This window comes from Lepisma saccharinum, chromosome 5 (assembly GCF_977018435.1).
Source record: "Lepisma saccharinum chromosome 5, izLepSacc3.1, whole genome shotgun sequence".
In the NCBI taxonomy this organism is placed as follows: domain Eukaryota; kingdom Metazoa; phylum Arthropoda; class Insecta; order Zygentoma; family Lepismatidae; genus Lepisma; species Lepisma saccharinum.
This window is the reverse complement of record NC_139233.1, coordinates 89,336,312-89,359,028: the sequence shown is the minus strand read 5'-3', so window position 1 is coordinate 89,359,028 and position 22,717 is coordinate 89,336,312. Positions and strand designations below refer to the sequence as shown.

Sequence of the window (22,717 nt, the reverse complement as noted above, 5' to 3'; positions counted from 1 at the left end):
ATGCTGAAACCACATGCGTTGACGAATGAGAAGTGGGACATGTTCCAAAAACTCGGGAAGGATGTCTTTCAGAAACACAGTGTACACAGGTCCAGTTAATCATGGCGGTAAAAGATACGGACCCATTAAATGTTCGCTGACATTGCCCGCCCACATGTTTACAGCAAATCTGTCTTAATGGCCCTTCATGACTTTGGCACAGGGATTTTCATCGGCCCATACATGGCTATTGTGACTATTCAGCATCTCATCTCTCGTGAAACAGCCATCAGTGAAAAAGCACACAGGCATGGAACTGGGGGTCGACCACACAGCGCTGCATTAATCATCAACTAAACACGACGCGGAGTGAAAAATCAGCTGGACCCAAGGCATGGACATGCTGTGCATGGTAAGGGTGAAGCTGCTGCTCCCTCAGAACTTTCCACAGAGTACTATGGGCAACACCAATTTCAAGTGAAACAGCCAGTGTACTAATAGATGGTTGTCCTTCCACCCGATATAGCACTGCTTCTTCAAGTGCCGGTGTCCATTCAGTTCTTCTTCCTGCTTGCTAGTGAAATTGAGGTCGCACTTGCTCTGTTTCCCGTAATCATTGGAAAAGTCTGGGAAACATGGTGTGCGCTGGATGTCTGTGCCGTGGATACGTGCTTCCCTAGTTACCATTTGCTTATCCATAAACAAACACCATATCAGCTAGTTCTCCTACTGTATACTCCATTGCACTGATTGCAGTTGCGACATTCGTGCTTCTAGACTACACACGTTGAGTTTGACGTTATGTCTTCTACAGGGCATGTGCGATGGATTCTTTCCCCTTTCTTTTATGGTTCTCCTCCACGTTGTGCATGGTTGCCTGCCCTTCGAAGGTTTTGGCTTGTAACTTTTGACAGGCATCTCCGGACCAGGGTTTCCTATCTCATTTTGTTGCGTTTGTTCCCTTCCATCATCCCTACAAGTCTGCAACACAGTCACTGAAACACCCTGTATATTTTTTGTATTGGTTTGAGAAAGTCCAAAAGTCCAAAACTCCATGATGAATAAATCACCACTGATTAGCTACAAAGAAGAATGGTTTGAGAAAGTTTAATGAAAACTGTAATCAAATTTCATCAAAATAATAAAAGCTATTTTCAATATTATATTTAGTGTATTTTTTTATGCACAGCATAAACAGATTATTAAATTTCTTCTTGTTACTTCACTAAATTTTACATTCCTTAATTACATTTCTTTCCCACAATATATAAAGGAAATGAAAAGTAAGGGAATTCAGTTTTGCTTACTTTCTTATACGTACTCCATGATCTTACCAAACATATTTTGTTCACAAAATAAGCCGTTTACATGTAAGAAACTTACCTAGTATTCATAACGAATTGGATTACAAAATACAATGACATTAAGTACCAGCTCTCATCATGAAGTTCAATGCTTTTGGCTTGTAAATGATACTTCCAGGTAAAATCATCATTTATCTGAAATAATAACATTCAATTAATTTATTTACCGAATAAATGGATATCACATTATTACTTTGATGTTTATCAAAACAGTGCCTTTTAAGAAGGCCACAATTTATACCCCTACAAATGATTTTTTTAATAGGCGTAGGTTATTCTAACTGACTTCATGTGTGCGTTTGTGTGAACTGGCTGATAGTGTTCTTGATGAATAAATTGTAATTTTATGAATTGATTTTTAAGTTGAATTTAGTGTATAAGCAATTTGAATTTTTGAAAATATTGATACTTACATCGCCAAGACTATACCACATTGCTGCTAACAGATGGACCAAGCACGTGAAGAGAATAAAGAAATCAATAAATACCAGTATGAACTGATGCTTATAAATTTGTTCTCTTCTTCTATCTGAAATAATAAAAAATTTCCTTTCTGTAATTCCTTCAAAAATTTCAAATAGATCTGCATTAAAATATTTAAAAAATAAACATCAAAACTAGGTTAAATAATAATTAGTCTTATCAATTAAGTATAGAATTAAGCAAATATTATAATCCTTAATATAGCTGATCAATGATTCCTAAAACAAAAGATATGACTTGGCGTAAATACTAAATAGGATAATAATTACGTGCTAGCCAATTGTTAGATATATATATCTAACATATATGCTGATCCAGCATTGAGACTAAAATGTAAGAGCTGTCTGAAAGTAACAGCATTGGCTCCTGGTCATGAACACCAAATAATAGCTGTGATAGGAAACAAACTACTTGCAATATGTCACCCAGTGAATAAAAGTTGGCAGGGTCTGCCCCTCAAAAGACTGTTGCATGATGAAATTCAGAGGCGAGGCGTTCGGTCATCAGGAGATGCAGCGATGACATAGCAAAATAATAACAATATTGCTTTTTAAAAATTTTAGAAAAGAAGAAAAAATAAATCAGAGTATTCACATATTTGAGCGAAATTAGTCAAGTAACACCATTAAACAACTAGAAATACGCAAGAGATTCGCTAAGGTTAGCGCATTTAAAGGAGAGACCAGTTCTACACCCCCTCCTCCCATGCCAAACCATCCGGCTGCATTTCCGTTGAGTGTAATGGTGTTAGGCGGGCCAGCTCATCGCAGCAGGTCTGCGAATCCAAGATCCTTCAACCAGTTTTCCCCCACTTTTGAAGGTCTGGTCACAAGAGATCTTTTTTTTCCAGCCTTCTTGTTTACAAACATGTCAGGGTTTCTGTGACATGAAGATGAAACTTCTCAGAATGTCCAGCACAGTAAAGCATGCAACGCTCTTGTTTTTTGAGAGAAAAAATCATATTGAAGAGCATCGCAATGCAACTTACACAGAATACATGAAAGTAATGGTGTATAGAAAAAAAATATAAGTAAGCAAAAGCAGAAATTTCCCCACGGTTACTGCTTGAAAGAACTGAAAAAAAAAGCAGTTCTGGATCCATTCTATTTTCTTCATAGTATTTCTTCTTTTATTATTTTTTTTTGTTTTGGATCCTGCTGTTCAAATATTGATTAATGGAAAAAAAATATTCTTGGTTTACAAAACATGAAGTACTTCCTGCTTTTTTGGGTTTACAATGACAAGATTAATCAAGATTTTTGTTCTCGAGGTGATAGACATACTTACTTAAACAGAACCTTTTCCCTAATATCAGGATACCGGAAAATCTAAAAATCTTGATTCAAAAATTCTACTACCCATATTTCGGAAGCAATCCGAATTTTGGAGAGAGAAGTTAAACCATTTTTCCATTATTTTTTAGAATAGCTTTAGGAATATCTACTTCACACGTCATGTACGAACACTGTTATCATCATTATCATCTATGTAGAATGCCCCCTTCCCATGTTGAAAGATTGACCCTAACGTTTCGTAAGTCTTGCGATGACTACGTAAAAATGTCAGGCTTCGCCACTGATAAAATTTCATTGTTTTGGATATCCCTGCCTGTTTCAAATTGGAAAAATTGTATTCTACATTAATCATCACTACTTTTACATTAACCCTCCATCATCCACATCCTCATTGCGGCACTCAGTGACCCCTCATCAAAACCAATACTATTTACATCAATTATTGATGCAAATCGATGTTGAATTACACTAGCACTTACTCGAAATCAGGCGAAATATACATGAATGCAAGCACGTCCATTTCAGACACTTTTATCAGCTATTAAAAGAAAAGTAAAAAATAAAAATGATAGTCTCACAGAATTACAAACTTAGACTCTTGTAGCAAATGCACCAAAATATTATTCTAAAAGTAATTAAAACTTTGCCATATAATGAAGGCACTAAAAAATTAACTCACCATTCAAAAAATTATCAAGGTATTTTTCAAAAAAGGTTCAACATATTTTTCAAAAATTTTCAACTTATTTTTCAAATCGAGTTGAAATCATACAACTTATATGGGCATAGAAAGAACTATTTGTTCCAAAACTCTCTGTCAAAATCTTACTGACTCGCAGAGAATGCAATCAAATGTAGAAAACACACTTCGAAGAAACTTACAAAATATTTTGAAAATGTTCAAATCTCAATTTGTTTCTTGTACACTTACGAGGTATACACCGTGCGACAATTTTAAATCGAGACTGATTTTTTTGCTCGGTTTGTGGCGCCACTGTGAAAGTGTTCTGTGGTGCAAACAATCAACGCAGAGCTCGTTGACCTTGAACGACATTGCCACTTGTGGCATTGTTGAATGTGGGCACATGTCGTGTAAGTGCATCGTGATTTCAACATGGAAAAGAGAGCAAACATCAAGTTTTGTGCGCTCTTAGGTAAAACTGCTGTGGAAACGTTTTACATGTTGTAGCAAGTCTATAGGGACAACTGTTTATCCTGTACTCGTGTATTTGAATTTCTCAGGTGTTTCAGTGAAGGACGGGAGCCAATTGAACACGATGAGCATCCAGGTGTAGCAGGGACGGTGAGAACACCAAAATTGGTTGAGAAAGTGAGGACAATCATTACTTAAGACTGAAATTTTAGACAGACTGTCACTGCTGCATTTTATCTTGAGGTACTGAAACGTTTGATGCAAGGAATAACACGTGTGAGGCCCGAGTATCGGGATGATGGCAGCTGGCGTCTGCTTCATGACACAAGACTGTGATTGCGAATAACTTTTTGGTTCTAAATCGACTCTGTGTGTGTTGTCACATCCTGCCTACTTACCAGATCTGGCTCTGTGTGATTATTTTTTATTTCCTAAACCACAATCTGCACCGAAAGGTTCCTACTTTTACGATGTACCAACAATCAAGAAGGCTACGACCAGGGTAGGCACCAGGGGGGGTGATGGGGGTGCTTTTACACCTCTTAATTTTCTTCCGCACCCTCTACGTTCAACTAAAAACACTAACCCTTTGAGTGTCATATTATGTCATGTCGTCATATTGAGCATCAAATGTTGAGTACTGAAGTAAGACCAATATTATTGCAACTGGCAAGCACTGTAAGAGATGCAGATACACATACTTTAATGTACTGGCAGCAGCCTCTATAGAGAGCAGCGGCCATTTTTAATTTCGTCAGCATTGTTGTTATGAATATTTCTTCGTTTGTTTCTTCAAGTGGTCTGTTTGGTTTTCGATAATTGCCTATAGCTTAATGTCAGTTGTTTATTTTCCTCCTGCTTGTTCTTCCTCGCACTGAAGCAAAAATTTCAGCTGCTTTGGAAGGTAAGGTATCGGGAAATTGCAGTTAATGTGAGTTGTAATGTGTTGGGTAGTTTTCTTGTTAACAATGTTGTATGTACTTGTTCCACGTAACATGTCTAGAAAACGTATTATTTCAGGCCTTTCTTTTTTAAAAAAAAAATATTAGGAAGAGGCCCAATGTTTACGAAGAAATTTTACAGTTTGCTGTTGGGGATAGTGCGGCAGAAGGGATTTTAACAAAGGCGAAGTTGCTGTGCACTTCACGTTTTGTCCTGAAGTAGCAGACGGAAGGTATTATGTATTTTGTAGTACCTCCATTGGTTACATTGAAAAGTTCAAAAATCGATTTTAAAGACAAGGGTAATTTTATTTTGTATTTCACTACATTATACATAGTTCAATAAGACTGTAACCTGTATCTGAATGTTTGCACTGTATGACCACTATCTTGGAGTATAAGACTTAATACATATCATCATGGACGTCCAGGGGGAGGGCAAGGGGACACAATCTCTGTGGAAAATGGATGTCAATCTAAAGTTATATACTTCACACATATAATTTCATTTCAGTCAGTAATTTATGTTAATCAGAGGCAGCGATTAGGGATGTAGATACTTCCCGCTTTTTGCTATTTTTGCCTCTGCACTATGCTAAACCTTATCTACCAAGAGAAAGTAAACTGTCCTTGCCTCCTTTCCCCAGTTTTGGCACCTTGCTTCCTCAGTTTTGAAAGGTTGCATGTGTGTTTCATGTTTTCCTTATTATCAGCATTGCACCCCCTAATTTCTTTCCGCACCCCCTCAGCACCTCTAGATGATTAATCCTGGCACTGCCGCTGGCTACGACATGGATTTTAAACAGCGTTACACAAAACGAAATCCAGCAGTCCGTCCATGCACTGGTAGGCATTGAGTTACGATGTGTGGATGCAGGAGGATCCTACTTTGTAGGTAATGAAGTATACTTTCCATGATATTCAAGTATGTTTTGCTTAAAATTGCATCCTAAGTAAGAAAATTATAGGGTGGAAATTTGGGTAACAATATTTAAAAAGTTGGATTTTTAAGCCTGATTTTTTCAATGAAGGGGTTTAGTCTAAGGCTTGATGTTTTTTCGTGTGTAGACCTGCCTGCAGGGTGTCTGTAAATAAAATATCAGTGCTTAGAAATGCCACCCTTTTTTACAGCATGGGCTTAAACATGGCTGGTCATTGAATTTTGACAGTTTTCGGAGTTAAATATCTTAGATGGGTCCTCTTGAAAAATTCTGAAATTTGGCACAAAGGAAGCCCTGCATGTACCTAACTCACAGTAAAATGATTGATTTGGTGTTTTAAGTCCACTTTATGCACAGTAAGGCTAATTTGGACTGGACCTACAGCTTAAAGTGGGATCCGAACCACTATGTGCCTCCACCGGGTATCGAACCCTTGACCCCTTGGTTACAAGGCGACGACGCTACCACTGCGCCATCGGGAGGCCCTAACTCACAGTAAAAATTTCAACCTTTAGATTCAACTCATTTTGGTCAATATGAGGTAATGTATGTCTGACGTTGCAAGGTAAGGTTAAACTACATCCCATACTTATAATAATGAAGTATTTTCTTTTTCTTTTTTTTAAATCTGGGTTAAATAAAGCCTCAGAAAATCTAGTAACATAAGGTTTTAATACTTGACTTACCAGAAATTGAAATATGACAATTGAAAATCTGAGAAATCTCATTGCAAAGGTTTGATTTATTAGGTACCCATGACTAGTTGGTGTTATCAGCTCCAGTTTCCTATTCATTTTCTGTCAAATCAGGCATAATTCTTTGTTCTTTAACTATGTTCCCAAGTACATTATCAGAAACCTTCAATTCATCACATACCTATATTTTTTCTTCATCAAGTGGTAGCAATCAAACTGATGATTCTGACCTTTTCAACATTAGTTTTCCCCAATTTACATTTTTCTTCTTATAATTTCAATTATGATTGTACTAGCCATGCAAAGGATTTTCACACTTGCCTTCCTTTTCTTCAGTTCTAATACTTTGTGAAAAGCAACTTTCCAGTTTCCTTTGCACTTCTTGTATGATGTGAATAGTTTTTCGAGCAAGAACACTCTATTGTTTTTCTGCAATCAGCCTCCTCAGTTTTGAAACAGGAGCATGGCCGTAGACAGAAAAATATTGGGGGGGGGGGGGGTTCAACCATAATTGATCATATAGTTAATAGTATTACATGCAGTCACTAAACTCTATATGTGTTTCATGGCACAAAAAAATGGTTAAATGTAAATACTACACTAGCTGCCCTGCGGGAATAGTAAGAGTAAAGTCCGAAGTTAGGAGGTTCCAGGTTCGAACTCTGGTCAAGCATGGGTAGGTACATCCTCATCGTCGCGGTTAACCCACAATGTAGAAAAGCAACATAAAATAACTAAAATAGAAACTTATATGCAGTAATTTTTTGAAAATACAGAAAACGTCTACTTAATGCTTCAATGATGTTCTTGCAACAATGAAAAGAATTAGTGAATAAAGAAATGAAGAATATATGGCACAATAATATTTAAAATGTGACACATACAAAATTCAAATTCAAACTTTTCTCCTACAATAATGATCATCGTGGTTATGATAATAGTGATGATGATGATGATGATGATGATGATGATGATGATGATGATAATAATAATAATAATAATAATAATAATAAAAGGAAACAACTCACCGAAATGGAAGCTACAATACAAAACCCCGAGAATGCTTTGAAAACTGGTCGAGCACATCCTCAGGGTTTATCTTCATGTTGCGATGAATAGACATCAATGCCAGACCGTTGAGTCGATTTTCACTGGTGGAATTTCGAAGGTAAGTCTTCAGTCGTCTGAGTGATGAAAATGTTCTTTCCGGTGAAGAAGTTGAAACTGGCAATGTAGCCAGTATCTGTACAAGTTTACTTACGTTGGGAAATAATGAAGAATTGCACTGCACAAATCCTTCTACAGCAGACTTGGGTGGTGTGTTGTGCTTCTCCCATTTTGATTTCCACACTGCAAATTCAGCATGGGCAATACTGGCCTCAGGAAGGCAGTTTTTATAAAAGTCTACACATTCCTTCAGGTCTTCACTATTGGCTGTAACACATTTACTTGGAATAACATTTTTTAAAGAAGAGATCAGTGTCCTGTGGTGTAGGAATCTGTCACTAAGCTGTGTTATAATATGGTTTAGAAATGGAAGAAAAATATTCAACTTATAATACTCCTCACAGGTCATAGACGGGATATTGTCTCGATGGGCTTGTCTTTTCACGATCCTAGGAAAATCTATATGGCAACCGTTTTCAGTAACCATTTAAGTGGCATAGGCGAAAATCTTCTTGAATTCATCTTCTACATTTTCGCATATGGCATTTAAAGTATTGATAACATGGTCCACATGGTTGCAAGCTTCTGCTAAGTCTACATTTACAGCCTGGAGTTGTCTACGTAAAGTTAGGGTGTAAGAAAATATATTTTCTAAAATCAGGAGGGGGACAACGAATTTAGCTCCTTCAATGGCACTTAACAATTGGCATGCTTTTTGAGCAGTCTCTTTGTTTGCAGATGATTCTAGCAACTCCAGTGCATTCACTACAGCTGGGTACAACTCTTTAAATCTGATAACACTCTCGTGCTTATGGACCCATCTTGTTTCACAAAGACCTAACAGAGTTCCATGTTCACATTCTGGTAGGTTTTATTTTATTGCCGTTTTCAGAACTTCGTTTCTTTGAGCAGACGAACGGAAGAAATTTGCAGCAGACTGAATGCTTCCTAGGCAATTGCAGGTAACCGCTCATGGCTGAAGCTCCGTCATATCCCTGTCCAACCAAGAAATGACAGTTTATGTTATTTCTTTTTAAGGTTGAAGAAAGCAGTGTGGCCAAGCCCTTGCCTGTAAGGTCGACTGCTGGAACAAATTCAAAAAAGTCTTCACGAATTTTACCTTCCTTCACATCTACATAACGCACACACACAGATACCTGTTCAATTCGAGAAATGTCTGTAGTTTCGTCTGCCATCACAGAGAAACACTCGGCAGCATTCACTTTCTCCACTATCTCTTTCTTAATTATGTCACCATAAATCGTAATTAACTCGTTCTGAATGGTAGGGCTTTTGTACTTTGAATTGAGCGCACCAGATTCCAAATGTTTCTGAAGCACAACATCACCTGCACTTACACGGAACCGTAGTAAGGCACGGAAATTACCGTCATTTGTTTCAGCCTCCTCAGACTTCATCACGTTTCCAAAGTCATCCGTTCCGTGAAGAGCAATTTCTTGACGACCACAGAGAATAATTGCTTCTATAATGGAGTGCAGTTCTCGCAATTTTCAGATCCTTGTTTAGCTCGCTCGCTGCACAATTGGTCCACTATTTTATTACTTTTCCCTTCAGTCACTTTTATGAAATTCTCGGCTAGCTCTATACACCGCTTATGGTATGATGTATTCGCATGGTTTGTAAAATCTTCCAAAGCATTTTTTAAATTGCAGTGCTCTTTGGTAACGAGAGCCCCTAAATGTTGATGCCCCCCTTTACACCCTTCGTCCCCTCGAGAAAACAGTACACACACTTTGCACAATGTGCCTTCCAGTTTACTGGAATAGGCTAGCCATGGAAACTTTTCCAACCTTGTTAGCTCAAATCTAAGATTTCGTGCAGTTCTGCGTGGGAAAGCATATGTTGAATAAGGAACCCATGGATTCTTCAAAAGTTGTTCTTTTTTCAGATTGTTGAGATTTGCTACAGTAAGGTAAAGGCCAATATCATTTTCACAGAAAGAACTAACACTATTAGTTACCAACAAATCGGCTGATGCATTTGTGATAATATCATTTTGCTTGTCGTCCGTTGATTTCAAGGCGAAGTCATCATTAGAGGTGTCACCACTGTTACATCCGTTCATCCGTTTTCACTTTTAGGTTTTGTCTTGAAAAACATCCCAATCGAGAGTTGTCCGCTTCTCCCATCTGCACTGCGTTTCATTTTTGTGTTCGCAAAGCACTAAAACTCCGGCACAAGAAACACACTCGTACCACACCACAAGGATGCGATCTAAAAGGACAAAGATACTTCCATCCAGCAATGACAAATTTGAGACTGGAGGCTATTGGCTATTACAACAACATGTTTGTTTGACAGTCAAATCTAAATTCAACCTTAAGCGATCCATTCATTTGTCACGATGCAGATGCATCTCACACATGGTGCAGTAATATTCCCAGTAGGGAAATTGTTCAAACAAGGGATTTTGCAGGGGGTGGGGGGATAAATAGGACAGACGGAGGAAAACTTATAAAAATATGCAATAAACTGGGAAATGAAAACATTAAACTTTTTCTTTTGTATATCTATCTTAAACTTAAAGACGATATTTGAATATTATAATTATAGAAATGAAAGGGGAGGGGGGTTAAACACTTTATCTAACAGCCCAGGGAATTTAAAAGTTAAAAGGGGAAATTTTGAGTCCCAACCAGAAACAACCAACACTGAAATGAGAATGGTGAAGTGAAAGTTTAAGGGTCGCGGGTGGGCTGTGGACATAAATAGAACCTGTTTTCCTCAAGTTTCAGGAATTCCAACTGTTTGAAAATTCTGACTAAATTGTCCCAAGGCGGATTTCTCTCCACATTGTCTTCCGGTTGCATTTTTGTACCTAGGTAGTGCTGTGAATAAGTTTTCGACTTTGGATTTTCAACCTGTATAAATCTAACATGTCAGAAGTTTCGGGGGGGGGGGGGTTGAACCCCAAGAACCCCCCCCTTTAAATACGGCCATGAACAGGAGATACATAAAAAACAGAACAGACTTCATGCATTTCCTTTAGTTTTTCTTGGGTTGTCACAAATACATCATTTCCATTCTGGCATTTAAGTTTGTCACTTTCTCCAGATATGAAAATTTTACAAGAACATGTCAGGCATGTTGATTTAACTGGTATAAGGCTTACTTGACACTTTTTTGCCTTACCATATGATGCAAATTTATTTTAAAAATTCCCTTACTTAACTTTTTCTTTAAGTGGTACTTCTGAAGATCACAACATACTTTACCATATAAAAAAATATTTTCAATGGTATTTGCATATTGTCCCTTAGCCATCCACCTGTAGTCTTGACCTAACAAGTGTTTTATCATTTTCACTGAGTTCGTTAAGATTAAATAGGTCATGGGGACCTTACCAGTTAAAAATTCTACAGAACACTCCATTTCCAGTCACAGATAACAAACATTCACAAGTCACTAGTCTCGACACATTAGGCAAAGAAAGAATGACATCAGAGATTGTCCATGCACAGATCAAATCCAGGCTTGCCTCACATCCTATCATAACATGTCTCTGAATCTTCTGATGTGCATGACTCACATCTACTTCAATGAAAGTCTTTTCTTGAAGAAAAAAATATATGTGGTAAATAAGGGAAACAAAAAATAATGTCTTCTACCAACTTTGACCCTCCAGAAAATAATAGCCTACTTTCAGCGGAGTACCCAATGAAGGGTTGGTGGGGGTAATAACCCAATACCTTTGGCCTAGTATGCCATATTCAATTAAATCAAAGGCAGGATAATGTGGCAAAAACAGGGCTGTACATTAAAAATGGATATGTAACCCAATCCCCTCCCTTTCGAAATTCCTGGGCATGCCACTGCCTACCTTAAGCTGCATGTACTACTACATTTAAAAAATGTGGGTGAAGCTCAGTTTTGGAGCTGACAATACCAACTGGTCATGATCTAATAAATCAAACCTTTTGAAATGAGATTTCTCAGATTTTCAATTGTCATATTTCAATTTCTGGTAAGTCAAGTATTAAAACCTTATGTTACTATATTTTCTGAGGCTTTATTTAACCCAAATTTAAAAGAGAAAAAGAAAATACTTCATTATTCTAAGTATGGGATGTAGTTTAATCTTACCTTGCAACATCAGGAATTAGGTGACATACATTACCTCATATTGACCAAAATGAGTTGAATCAAAAAGTTGAGATTTTTACTGTGAGTTAGGTTCATGCAGGGCTTCCTTTGTGGCAAATTTCAGAATTTTTCAACAGGACCCATTTGAGATATTTAACTCCAAAAACTGTCAAAATTCAATGACCAGCCATGTGTAAGCCCATGCTGTAAAAAAGGGTGGCATTTCTAAGCACTGATATTTTATTTACAGACACCCTGCAGGCAGATCTACACATGAAAAAACATCAAGCCTTAGACTAAACCCCTTCATTGAAAAAATCAGGCTTAAAAATCCAACTTTTTAATTATTGTTACCCAAATTTCCACCCGAATTTTCTTACTTAGGATGCAATTTTAAGCAAAACATATTTGAATATCATAGAAGGTATACTTCATTAGCTACAAAATGAATTTTGTCTCAGGTCTCTAGCTGTAATGATTTTTGAGATATTAAGGTTTCTGTATACTGCTACATGAGCAAAAAAAGCCATGCGCCATGTTGGAAAAATGGCTGCTCCAGGAGAACTAAAGACAATAAATATTTTTGAACATTGGTTTTGACATCTAGAAACATGTGCAAACATATGTACTAAAAATGAAATTTTTCTAAAATGGTCATGCAACCAATTATTTTAAAATTGGTTCATTTCACATAGGATGACCCCATATTGAAAAAAGTACTGTTATAAATTCATTGATACCAGTAACTGATATTCTACTGTTTTGATATAAAATTGCAAGTGTTCCATGAAGAACATGAATGATTCTCTAATCTCCTTACAATGGACGAGAGGAGAGGAGTATAAGATTTAACTCCACTTTATACACTGAAAGGCTAACTTCGACTGGACCAATGCAATTTGAATCACTATGTGCCTCCACAGGATATCGAATCCGGAACTCTCTTTAATATGTTTGTTGTCAGATGGCAGTAATAGATTTTGTTTTAGAAAGAAAAAGTAAGAGTGTATTTTGACATTTACTTTACAAAACCAGAGTATAGAAATAATTTTATATTAATACAAATAATTTTAAAATGGCAGAATCTTGCAGTAAGTTACAGGTTATTTACAGAAATCTCATCCAGTAAAACTGTCAGCAGTTAAACAGAAACTTTGATATGAATAATCATCCAGTACTGTTAATGTATTGATTAATATGTTGCATTACTACTATACTCAGTCTGTGTTAATTGTGATCATTGGTGCTAGCGTGACTAAGCTGAATGGAAGAGTCCAGTGACAAAATAGTGTAACGCAGACTGTGAAGCAGGTTCTATTAAATTGTATTTGTTTCACTTGAAAAGGGTTGTTAAGAGTTACAAAAGCCATTACAAATACAAAATCAACAACTGAATTCATAGAAGCAAAATCTGGAAACCACCGCATATTTTTGTTTGTGTTTCTAAATATACAGAGTCTCTTTCACTTTTCACTTTGTCCACTCAAACTAGATGAATCTTCCATGGTATAATGGTATCAGGGTTTTCACCCATTTTCCAAAAAAAGAAATACATTCACTTTCCAGATATTTTCCATTAAATTTCTAGATAATTATGTAGTGTTTTAACTTACTACAACTACATAGAAATTTCAGCATAAAATGCAGGCTCAGCCAGGATTCGAACCCAGGTCTCTGGTAATACCATGCCATTACCAATTAAGCTACAATGAGACAAGTAGACATCTAGAGTGTTTCAAAGGCAACAGATCTGAATGCAGTAGTGTTGAGAGAGACAACTCAACACAGGTAAAATTAGGACGAGTGAAAATCAGGCAAAAACAGAACTGGCTCGATAATTCAGTTGGTAGAGCAATGCTGGAGTATGCCAGAAACCTGGATTTGAGTACTGATTGAGCCTACATTTTTTGTTGAAATCTTTATGTAGTATATCACCTGTGTGTAACAAGTTATAAGGAAATTTGAATTTGAATTTAAAATTTTGGGTGCATTAGCACTTAGGCTATTTTGCACCCGTCACATTATATGGGGTCCAGCCCCTTACCATATCCAAAATAACATAATTGCAATGTCATGTTACTAAAATATTAAAATATTCTGACTTTCATTAAAAGCTGATGCTGTAAAAGGCACTCAGCTTACATAAGGAAAGAAACAGGACAACACACAGAATCATACTGGCCATAAGGCCAGATGCCAGAGCCTTGTTAGTCTGCAAAATGAAGTACAAGGTGTACTAAGTGGAAGTTGAAAATTGGGTGTACTATGGGTAAGGATGTCGAATCGAATAGAAATATGTTTGATACATCGTTGGAAAGGGTATGAATCAAGGATTCCAGAAATGTAAATTTTAAGGTGAGGAAACAATTGGAAGTGGAAGAAAAGTAGTATTAATTGCCCTCCGATTCTGGGCTCCGCCCCTGGGGTAATTGACCTACCACCCCCTACCGCTACCGAGGCCCTGCCTTTTTCTGTAGAGTCCCTTTGGATGAAAACATAAAAAAAAATACGAATGAAAACATGATTTTAAAATTCGCATATATATTCCCGTTGAAAACCAAAGTTCGACCTGGCAATACCGTGTGTTTACAACATGGATTAGGTTCCAGGAAACCAGCTATGGCAAGTAATGTAGTAGTGTTTTTTTTATTATTTCATAGAAATGTAACTTCAAATTGAGAAATGGACAGTTGCAATTCGAAGTGTTAAATACGTACTATTAGCAGACAATATTTTTTTTCTACTTTCAAATGGTAAAACACAAGGGTTGATTGTGCAGTCTAGCCATACTATGTGAAAGGTCACCCCTTACACCCCAAGTTATAAGGAAATTACTATAACTAGGTTTAGAATATATTTTCTCTCAATGCATAAACATATTCGTATATACTTACTCAAGAAACTAAAGACTCTGTATATCCTGAATAGTCTGTTGAACGAGAAGATATGGTACATTTTGATACTGAAGTTGTGCGCTAATATGTAATAAAGAAAAGAAGCTGGTATTACTGATATAGCATCAAATGTTATGCAAAATAGACTTCTTTCCAGATGTGCTCTCCTATCTCTAACTTCGTCCCAATTGCGATGAATTATTGATAAAACCAAATCCATGAAATACAATATGTCTATTGGAAGATTATAAAACAATTCATCTCCAACACTCTGGTCAAAAAAGAACTCGTAGATAGTTGCCAAGTATGTAAAGTAGGCATTTGCAAGCATGATGGACTGCCAAGTATTATGGAATGGTAAAAATACCAAAGACTTCCATCGAAGTTCATCTTCATGCATTAGAAATTCATCAGAGTCTAAACTGTCAAAACTATCATCTCTATCCATTTTCATATTCTTGTACTTCTGCCTATATATATCTGTATATTTGTGATTAATAGCAGCTGCCACAATATTAATTATGCCAACATACTTTCCTGATATGTAACTTTGTGCAAACTTACAAATGTAAACTTGTTACAACCAAGCTGGAAAAATGCAGGTGGGTTAACAAGAGGTAGTCAAAGATCATTGGCTTATGATAAATGGCATAAGAAGGTATGTGTATTTCTAGACAAGGCAAGTGGAAACACACAGTTTAATATCCATGGTAAGTTATTATTAAAATCAAGTACTCAAAGAACTTTAGTTTCCAGGTTTCAATAATAACAAAATATATATTTTAAAGTTTAGAACACAGTAAGCAATGAGCTATTTCATTCATTCTTTTTTTTTATTTTTTATTCTGGACCTAACAGCTTTTGAGTCATTTTAGTCCCTAGATTTTGTGTGTGTGTATGTTAATGTACACTTTTGTAAATTACTAATCATGTAATTCCATCCATTCTCTGGGCAGATTCTCTGTTCTCCATGGCTTTAGAGATATCCTCTTTTGAAATTGACATCACAAAACCTTTTGCTGATCGTAGTCTTAATGTGTAACTATATAATTTATTTGTTTTTTTGATTCCTTCATCTGACACTACATGTATTACTTTTTGAATGAATTCAGCCTTTCAATATTAATGGAAAAGGACTATGTAAGGTTTGCAAGAATATTTTGGCTGGTCAAAATATTCCCCATAAATACCTCAATTTTACACTTTCTACAATTTTAAATACAGTGAGTCACATAATTATTCGGACACACAGTAAATTTCTAACGTTTAAGAGCGGGAAGGGAGTGAAATCTGTGTACAGTGTTGAAGTTGATTTTCGTTTAAAAATGTCATGTTTAGCACAAAATTGGACGATAAAAAGTTAAAAAAAGAGAAAATCAGCAACAATATAATGAAGAATGAATCCCTACCGTTGCAAAAATAGTGCCACAAAATTATTCGGACACATAGTAAATGTTAACGTAAGTTTGCGATACAGTGACAATTTCGATTTACGAATTGATTGATACTCTGTTCATATATATTAACTCTGGATTCCTGTAGGTTTCTGTAGCAATTACAATCGCTTTTTGTTTAACAAAGTTGTGATATAAGAACATTTTCTATGTAGAAATGGAGCGAAGAGGAAAGGAAAGTTCATTTGAACAACGTCAGTTAGTGATATGGCACCACGCTAAGGGTAAAACTTACCGTGAAATAGCCTCAATGTTGAAAATGAAAAAAAGTACAGTTGCAGATATTATTAAGCGATTTAAAGATGAAGACAGGATCGAGTCCCACGGTCATACAGGGAGACCAATAATTTTTCCCCCCAGAGAAGAGACAGTAATCATGAGGAAAATTAAAAAAAAAACAAAGATGAGTGCTCCAATGGTGTGTGGTGAGGTAGCTGAGGAGTGTGGAAAGCATAGTCATCCTGAAACTATATGAAGAGTGCTCAGAAGGGCAAACTATCATGGCCGTGTAGCCAGGAGAAAGCCATTTGTAAGTAAGCCAAACAGGACAAAAAGACTGGTGTTCGCAAGGGAACACTTAGGAAAGGATCAGACATGGTGGAATCGGGTAATTTTCACTGACGAGAGTAAATTCAATATTTGTGAGTCAGATGGGAGGGAAACAGTGTGGCGTAAACTAAATGAGGAGCTCCGAGGGAAAAATTTGCAAGCAACAGTGAAGCACGGGGGTGGTCACGTAATGATTTGGGGCTGCATGTCGGCCCAAGGCATTGGTAAATTGGCTTTCATCGAACAGACAATGGACAGGTACCGTTACCTTGACATTCTGAAGTCAAATCTAAAGACTAGTGCTGAAATGATGGGCATTCTTTGTAACTTGATGTTTTATCAAGGTAATGACCCAAAGCGCACTTCCCGCTTAGTGCAAGAATGATTATTGTACAACTGCCCAAAAGTGCTCCATCCTCCACCGCAGTCTCCAGACTTGAACGTCATTGAGCACCTCTGGTGTAAGTTGGAAAATGAAGTGAGGAAAACACCTATAACCTCGAAGGCAGACCTCAAGGAGAGACTTCAACATGAATGGGCCAACATATCGCCAGTGTACACCAGAAAATTGGTAGAAAGTATGCCAAATCGTTTTTCCGAGGTGTTAAAAATGAAAGGGATGCCTACCAGATACTGATATTTCTGTTCGTTGCTTTTCAAGCGTGTTTTCCTGTTTCTCCTTCCATGTGTCCGAATAATTTTGTTTAACCCACAAAAAATGTTTGTTTTGTTTAGTGAAAATATTTTACTAATATATTATATTAAACATAATTGAAGTTAATTAACAGCATGCTCATATTATGTTTGGTTTGTTAAATAAATATTAAACATTTATCATCGTATTATATCACAACTACGTCAGTAAATATTCAGAAATCTTATCTGTCCGAATAATTATGTGACTCACCGTATGCATTTATGCATATCCTTCTTGATTAGGTGCAGGAATGGGTGGGCAAGCGCCCAACCAAAAATTCCTCTGCCCATCTGATTGCCCACCCAAACAAATTCAAGACATAGTAAGTATTTAGGAAAATATTAATGCTTCGTTAAGAAGAAGTATATTCTTGTCTTGACTCCATGCACATTGTTACATTTTTTTTATGAATATTGATATGTAAGAAGTTTCACTCATTGACTGCTTTTGGATTTACATTAGTTTACTGAGTTCAATAAGGAAAATCGTTAGAAATATGTTGATGAATATTACCTGTCACATTTTTATCTTATTTAAAACTTGAAACATGATCCAGTTAATACTTCTGTGGCTAGAAGTAGTGCAATATCTGACTATAGCAAAAGTGCATGTTTTCCGAGGTGGGGAGTACAAATCATATATAATAGAACAAATATTTTAAAACAACCAAATAATATTCATAATATTATAATATTCATAATATTATAATATTCATAATATTCTAAATGGATGTTCAAGATGATGATTTTAATTATGGAGGAAAAAAGAAATCTTCACTATTGTCGGTGTTTACATACCTTCTGTATATGTACACGCAGCATGTGTCTTGTATCGAAAGAAGAAGCAAGGTATTTCGTTTTGTAAAGGATGTTAATAGTGGCAAATAAAGGAAGGCTGTTGAAACATGTGCAACTGTAAATGTCGAATTTTGATATAACTTGCTTTCTAAAATGCTGAATTTTTTTTGAGTTTTTGTTTTAAGTAATGGTGAATGGACCTACAGTTTAAAGTGTAGGTGACACTATGTGACTTCATCGATTATGCTAAAATTACCTTCAAAATATTTTTGTTGCTATCCCTCCATGTAGCATGAAGCCTTGACCATCTCCTACGGCACCGCTGATTTCACAAATATGAATACTTCTTGTAACCTAATAACTTTCGCTTCCTTTTGCAGTGGTAAAGAATTTCTTCCATACATTTTATAATATTCGCATGAATTAAACAATACAGCCCTACTGTTACTTGCTACGTTCACCTAATAAAGTAGAATGCGGAAATTTCCTTCTTAACTTGAAGGGACAAGACAATATATCCAGTATGCAAAGCAAAGTACACAGTGAGAATAGAAAGCATGGACAGGCAGATACAATGAAAGGAAGGGCACTTAAATGAGAGACAAGTAGGAGATTATATCAAGACTGATACAGGAAGACAGAAGAAATTATAAGAGATGAGAAAACTCTGAGCAGCAGCAGATCTCTGAGTGGTCAAGACAGTGCAACGAACAGTCAGTCTACAACAAAATCCACTGATATGGACGCCATAATAACTGGTAACCAACAAACAGTTATTTTAGCACACGTTATGGATATTCACTGGCTGTGCAGAGCCGTTTACATCACTCTAACACTTTCACAAAGTGGGCGGCATTGCAAAGTTTACCCATGATTACTAGCCTAATCAGCCGGAGAACACAAGATTCTAAAATACCTCAGGGCTTGTGGGGTGTGTGTATAGGACCAACCAGGTGACCAGGATGAGGGTGACCCGTTACAAAGTGAGAAAATGAAATTACAAGAGATAAGAGATATTTATTACTTATTTAACACAAATTCTTGAAATTTAACAAAATAAATACAAAAGGGCTTTTCTTCCTTTCAGTGATATCCGGGCTCTTCACTAACTCGGTGACAACAATATACATCTTTCTATAACAATTTTTAATGGGTTAGATCCTAAATAAACCTTTTTATCTCAGTTAGCCACCTAGATGAGCCAATCTCATATTAAATTTAAACATGTTTATTTCAGTTAGGTTTTCAGACTTACTTGAAACATTTGCCGGTTAATAGAATGTCATAACTTCCTTCTCTCTGTCATGTGCATATGCTAAAAAGCTAAAAAGGGAAAGGAAAGAAACCGACCGGGGACTTCCCGGGGTTTGAGCCTGGGAGTCGGTTCCTGAAGTAAATAAAACTAGGTTAAATTAAAAGTAAACCTTTTCCCCCCTCTCCTACCTTCCGAACATATGCTTATTTAAGGAAAGGAAAAATGGAGGGGAAAGGAAACCGACCAGGGACTTCCCGGGGATTGAACCTGGGAGTCGGTTCCATCACAAAATACAAAGCAAAAAGAGGGGAGGAAAGAAAAGAACCGGCCGGGGACTACCCTGGTGTTGAACCTGGGAACCGGAACTTTACTGGGCCACATCTATTACATGTCTCTGGTCGGGGACCATCTGGGGTTTGAACCTGGGAACCAGAAACCTTGGGGGACCCAGCTGGGGGCTTCCCGAGGATTGCTCCTGGGAACCGGGTCATTAAGGGCTTCATCTTTTGAGGAGGGACCTGGCCGGGGGGTTCCCGGGTTTTGAACCTGGGAACCAAGTCCTCCATTGCTGCTACTGGGCTTCTCTGGCAAGTAGGCCGTTTCCTGGATGTCTGCCAGTTGACATCAGGGAGCCATAAAGAGACTGATTTTTTGGCCCGTGTGAGCTACTTATATAGGTAAAGCAGGTGGTGCTGATGTACCTAACTACGTCACAAATTTACACATAGCAAACCTTACTGTTAAAAACCCTAAACGCCAGAAAATATACATGTTAATGAAACACAGCTGATATAAAGCATTTACCAAACTTTTTAGACAACAATGAGCCTCGGCGGAGCGCAGATCAGATAAGATAACACGACAATGAACGATTATGCAGCATTTCAACAATCAGAAAAAAGGAGTTATCAAATCTTCGCTGACAAAACCAAAACAGTGCGTTTAATGAAAAAGATATTGTAACTGCGAGCACGTTACAACAGACACATAGCAAGAGGGAGGGCTAAGGGGGCTGAAGTCCACCTGAAATCCTACAAATATATAATTTAAATAGTGTGCAGTGGTAATTAATTTCACTTCTTTAACAGGATTAAAGATCTTGAATAATGAGTTGTAATATACTGAGAAATTCATCTTCAGGGCTTCTACGATCTCAATTTTTCAACTTTCGATGGCGGCTGCTGAAAAAAGATGAGCTCCTCAAGAAATAAAATCCTGATTACAGGCCTGGAGCAAGACCTGCCAAGTGTTTTTTTTCAATGGGTGATGGAATAGAGTCCCTTCCCTACTTTTTCAAGAGTGGAGTGAATAGAGAGAATTCAGATGGGAAATTTGATTAGAAGAATTTATGAAAGGATTATGTGCATGTGTACATGTGTGTGAGAGAGAGGAGGGCACAAGCAGAGGAAAAAGGTGAGAAAAGGATAAATAAATACACCCGCAAAAAGAAATGGGAGACAGAACAACAAACAAAATCAGGAGATGGGGAGGGGGAGGGAGGGAGGGAGGGAGAGAGAGAGAGAGAGAGAGATAGAGAGAGAGAGAGAGAGAGAGAGAGAGAGAGAGAGAGAGAGAGAGAGAGAAAATACGTTTGTGAAACTCATATATACTTTACATGTGCCCACCCTAATTTATCAATATGTGGATCCTGCCCACCCAGTCAAAATTTTCTGGCACCACCCCTGATTAGGTGCTGGCTATCCAGTTATCTGTCGTTGAATGAGATCATATTTTTAATAACTTCAGTCAATGTAATTTTCCTTCAGTGCAATCCTTCATCCAAGATCTGTATTTGTATTTCTACTACTATAACAATAACAAATTAATAGCCCGTGGTGCAACAGCCTGTGAGAGTCAAGGCTGTTTCTTAAATATTGTTATTTAGCATCACTTTTCTTCCACATTTGGCTAATTACAATGATGAGGATGAGTAATGATACAATGTAACTGATGACGAAACACTCACAAAGAACACCCATGCCCAGGCTGGGATTCAAGCCTGCGACCCCTGACATTGAAGCATATTGTGCTAACCACTCTGTCACAGAGGCTGGCATAAGCTTCATTATATTTGCAACAACATTGTGGGCAGAAGGGGAAAGGGGAGATTTTGTGATTAAATTATTATATCTTGTGAATTATGAATATTGTTAAACAAAATTCAGGTAGGTTGCCATGATATAGTTAAAATTTATAAATATCCTGAACTGCTTTAAATTGTTACTAAATTATCAAGTATCAGTGGTGGGAATAGGTAAGAGTATAAACAGTAATATCAGCATAGACTTAAAGTGTTATCAGCTCAACCCTACCCCTTTCTGCCTTTCCGGTTAAGTATTTCATGATGATTATATTATTTCAATAGAGACTCTTCTGTCACCCTGAAACTTGCATACACATATGATCATAGGATAATGCTCTTCTATCAGTTTCATGAGTTACAGTTTTCTTGAAGAGAAGGAACATAAACAAAAACACACTTTCCACACAAATGATGTAATGAGAGACTACATAGGTTATAAAACTGAGACTGTGCGAGTGATATTCAGCATTTGCACAGGGCAAACACACAACCTCACAGAGGATTATTCTAACTGTGAGCCCAAGCACCAGAGCCTCAGTAGCCTGCAAAGATGCAGCAAGGGTAGACATAGACATGAGATTGACTCTTGAGTGCCCTATGAAAATATCACTCCTTACACCCTATGAGTGTATTAATAGTACATTTTAAATATCCTAATGTAATTATACTTCATATTTGCTGTATTTCCACAACCACTTTTGCAAGTTCCAATATAATTGTACACTATTGTTAAGAAAAATAATGAACAAATACCACTGTTCTACTAATCAAAACATTTTATTAATAGAATTTACTAACGAAAAGTTACTTTTATTGAATTTCTAATTTGAAATAAAAAAAATAGAAGTAAAGGGGAGAGAGAGATT

The 22,717-nt window shown here is 36.9% G+C and overlaps 1 protein-coding gene across 1 annotated transcript in view; it reads right to left on the bottom strand.

Annotated features, from left to right (window-relative positions):
* Positions 1 to 15,137, bottom strand: part of LOC145988140 (cyclic nucleotide-gated channel alpha-1-like) — a 103,369-nt gene extending 88,232 nt beyond the window's left edge. Inside the window, exons 1-3 of the mRNA XM_083122971.1 lie at positions 15,017 to 15,137; positions 1,757 to 1,872; positions 1,363 to 1,478 (exon numbers count right to left, since the gene is read on the bottom strand). Of these exons, the coding sequence (XP_082979097.1) occupies positions 1,363 to 1,478; positions 1,757 to 1,872; positions 15,017 to 15,077 (293 nt within the window). The 5' untranslated portion in view covers positions 15,078 to 15,137. The remainder of the gene's footprint in view (positions 1 to 1,362; positions 1,479 to 1,756; positions 1,873 to 15,016) is intronic.
* Positions 15,138 to 22,717: the final 7,580 nt, after the last annotated feature.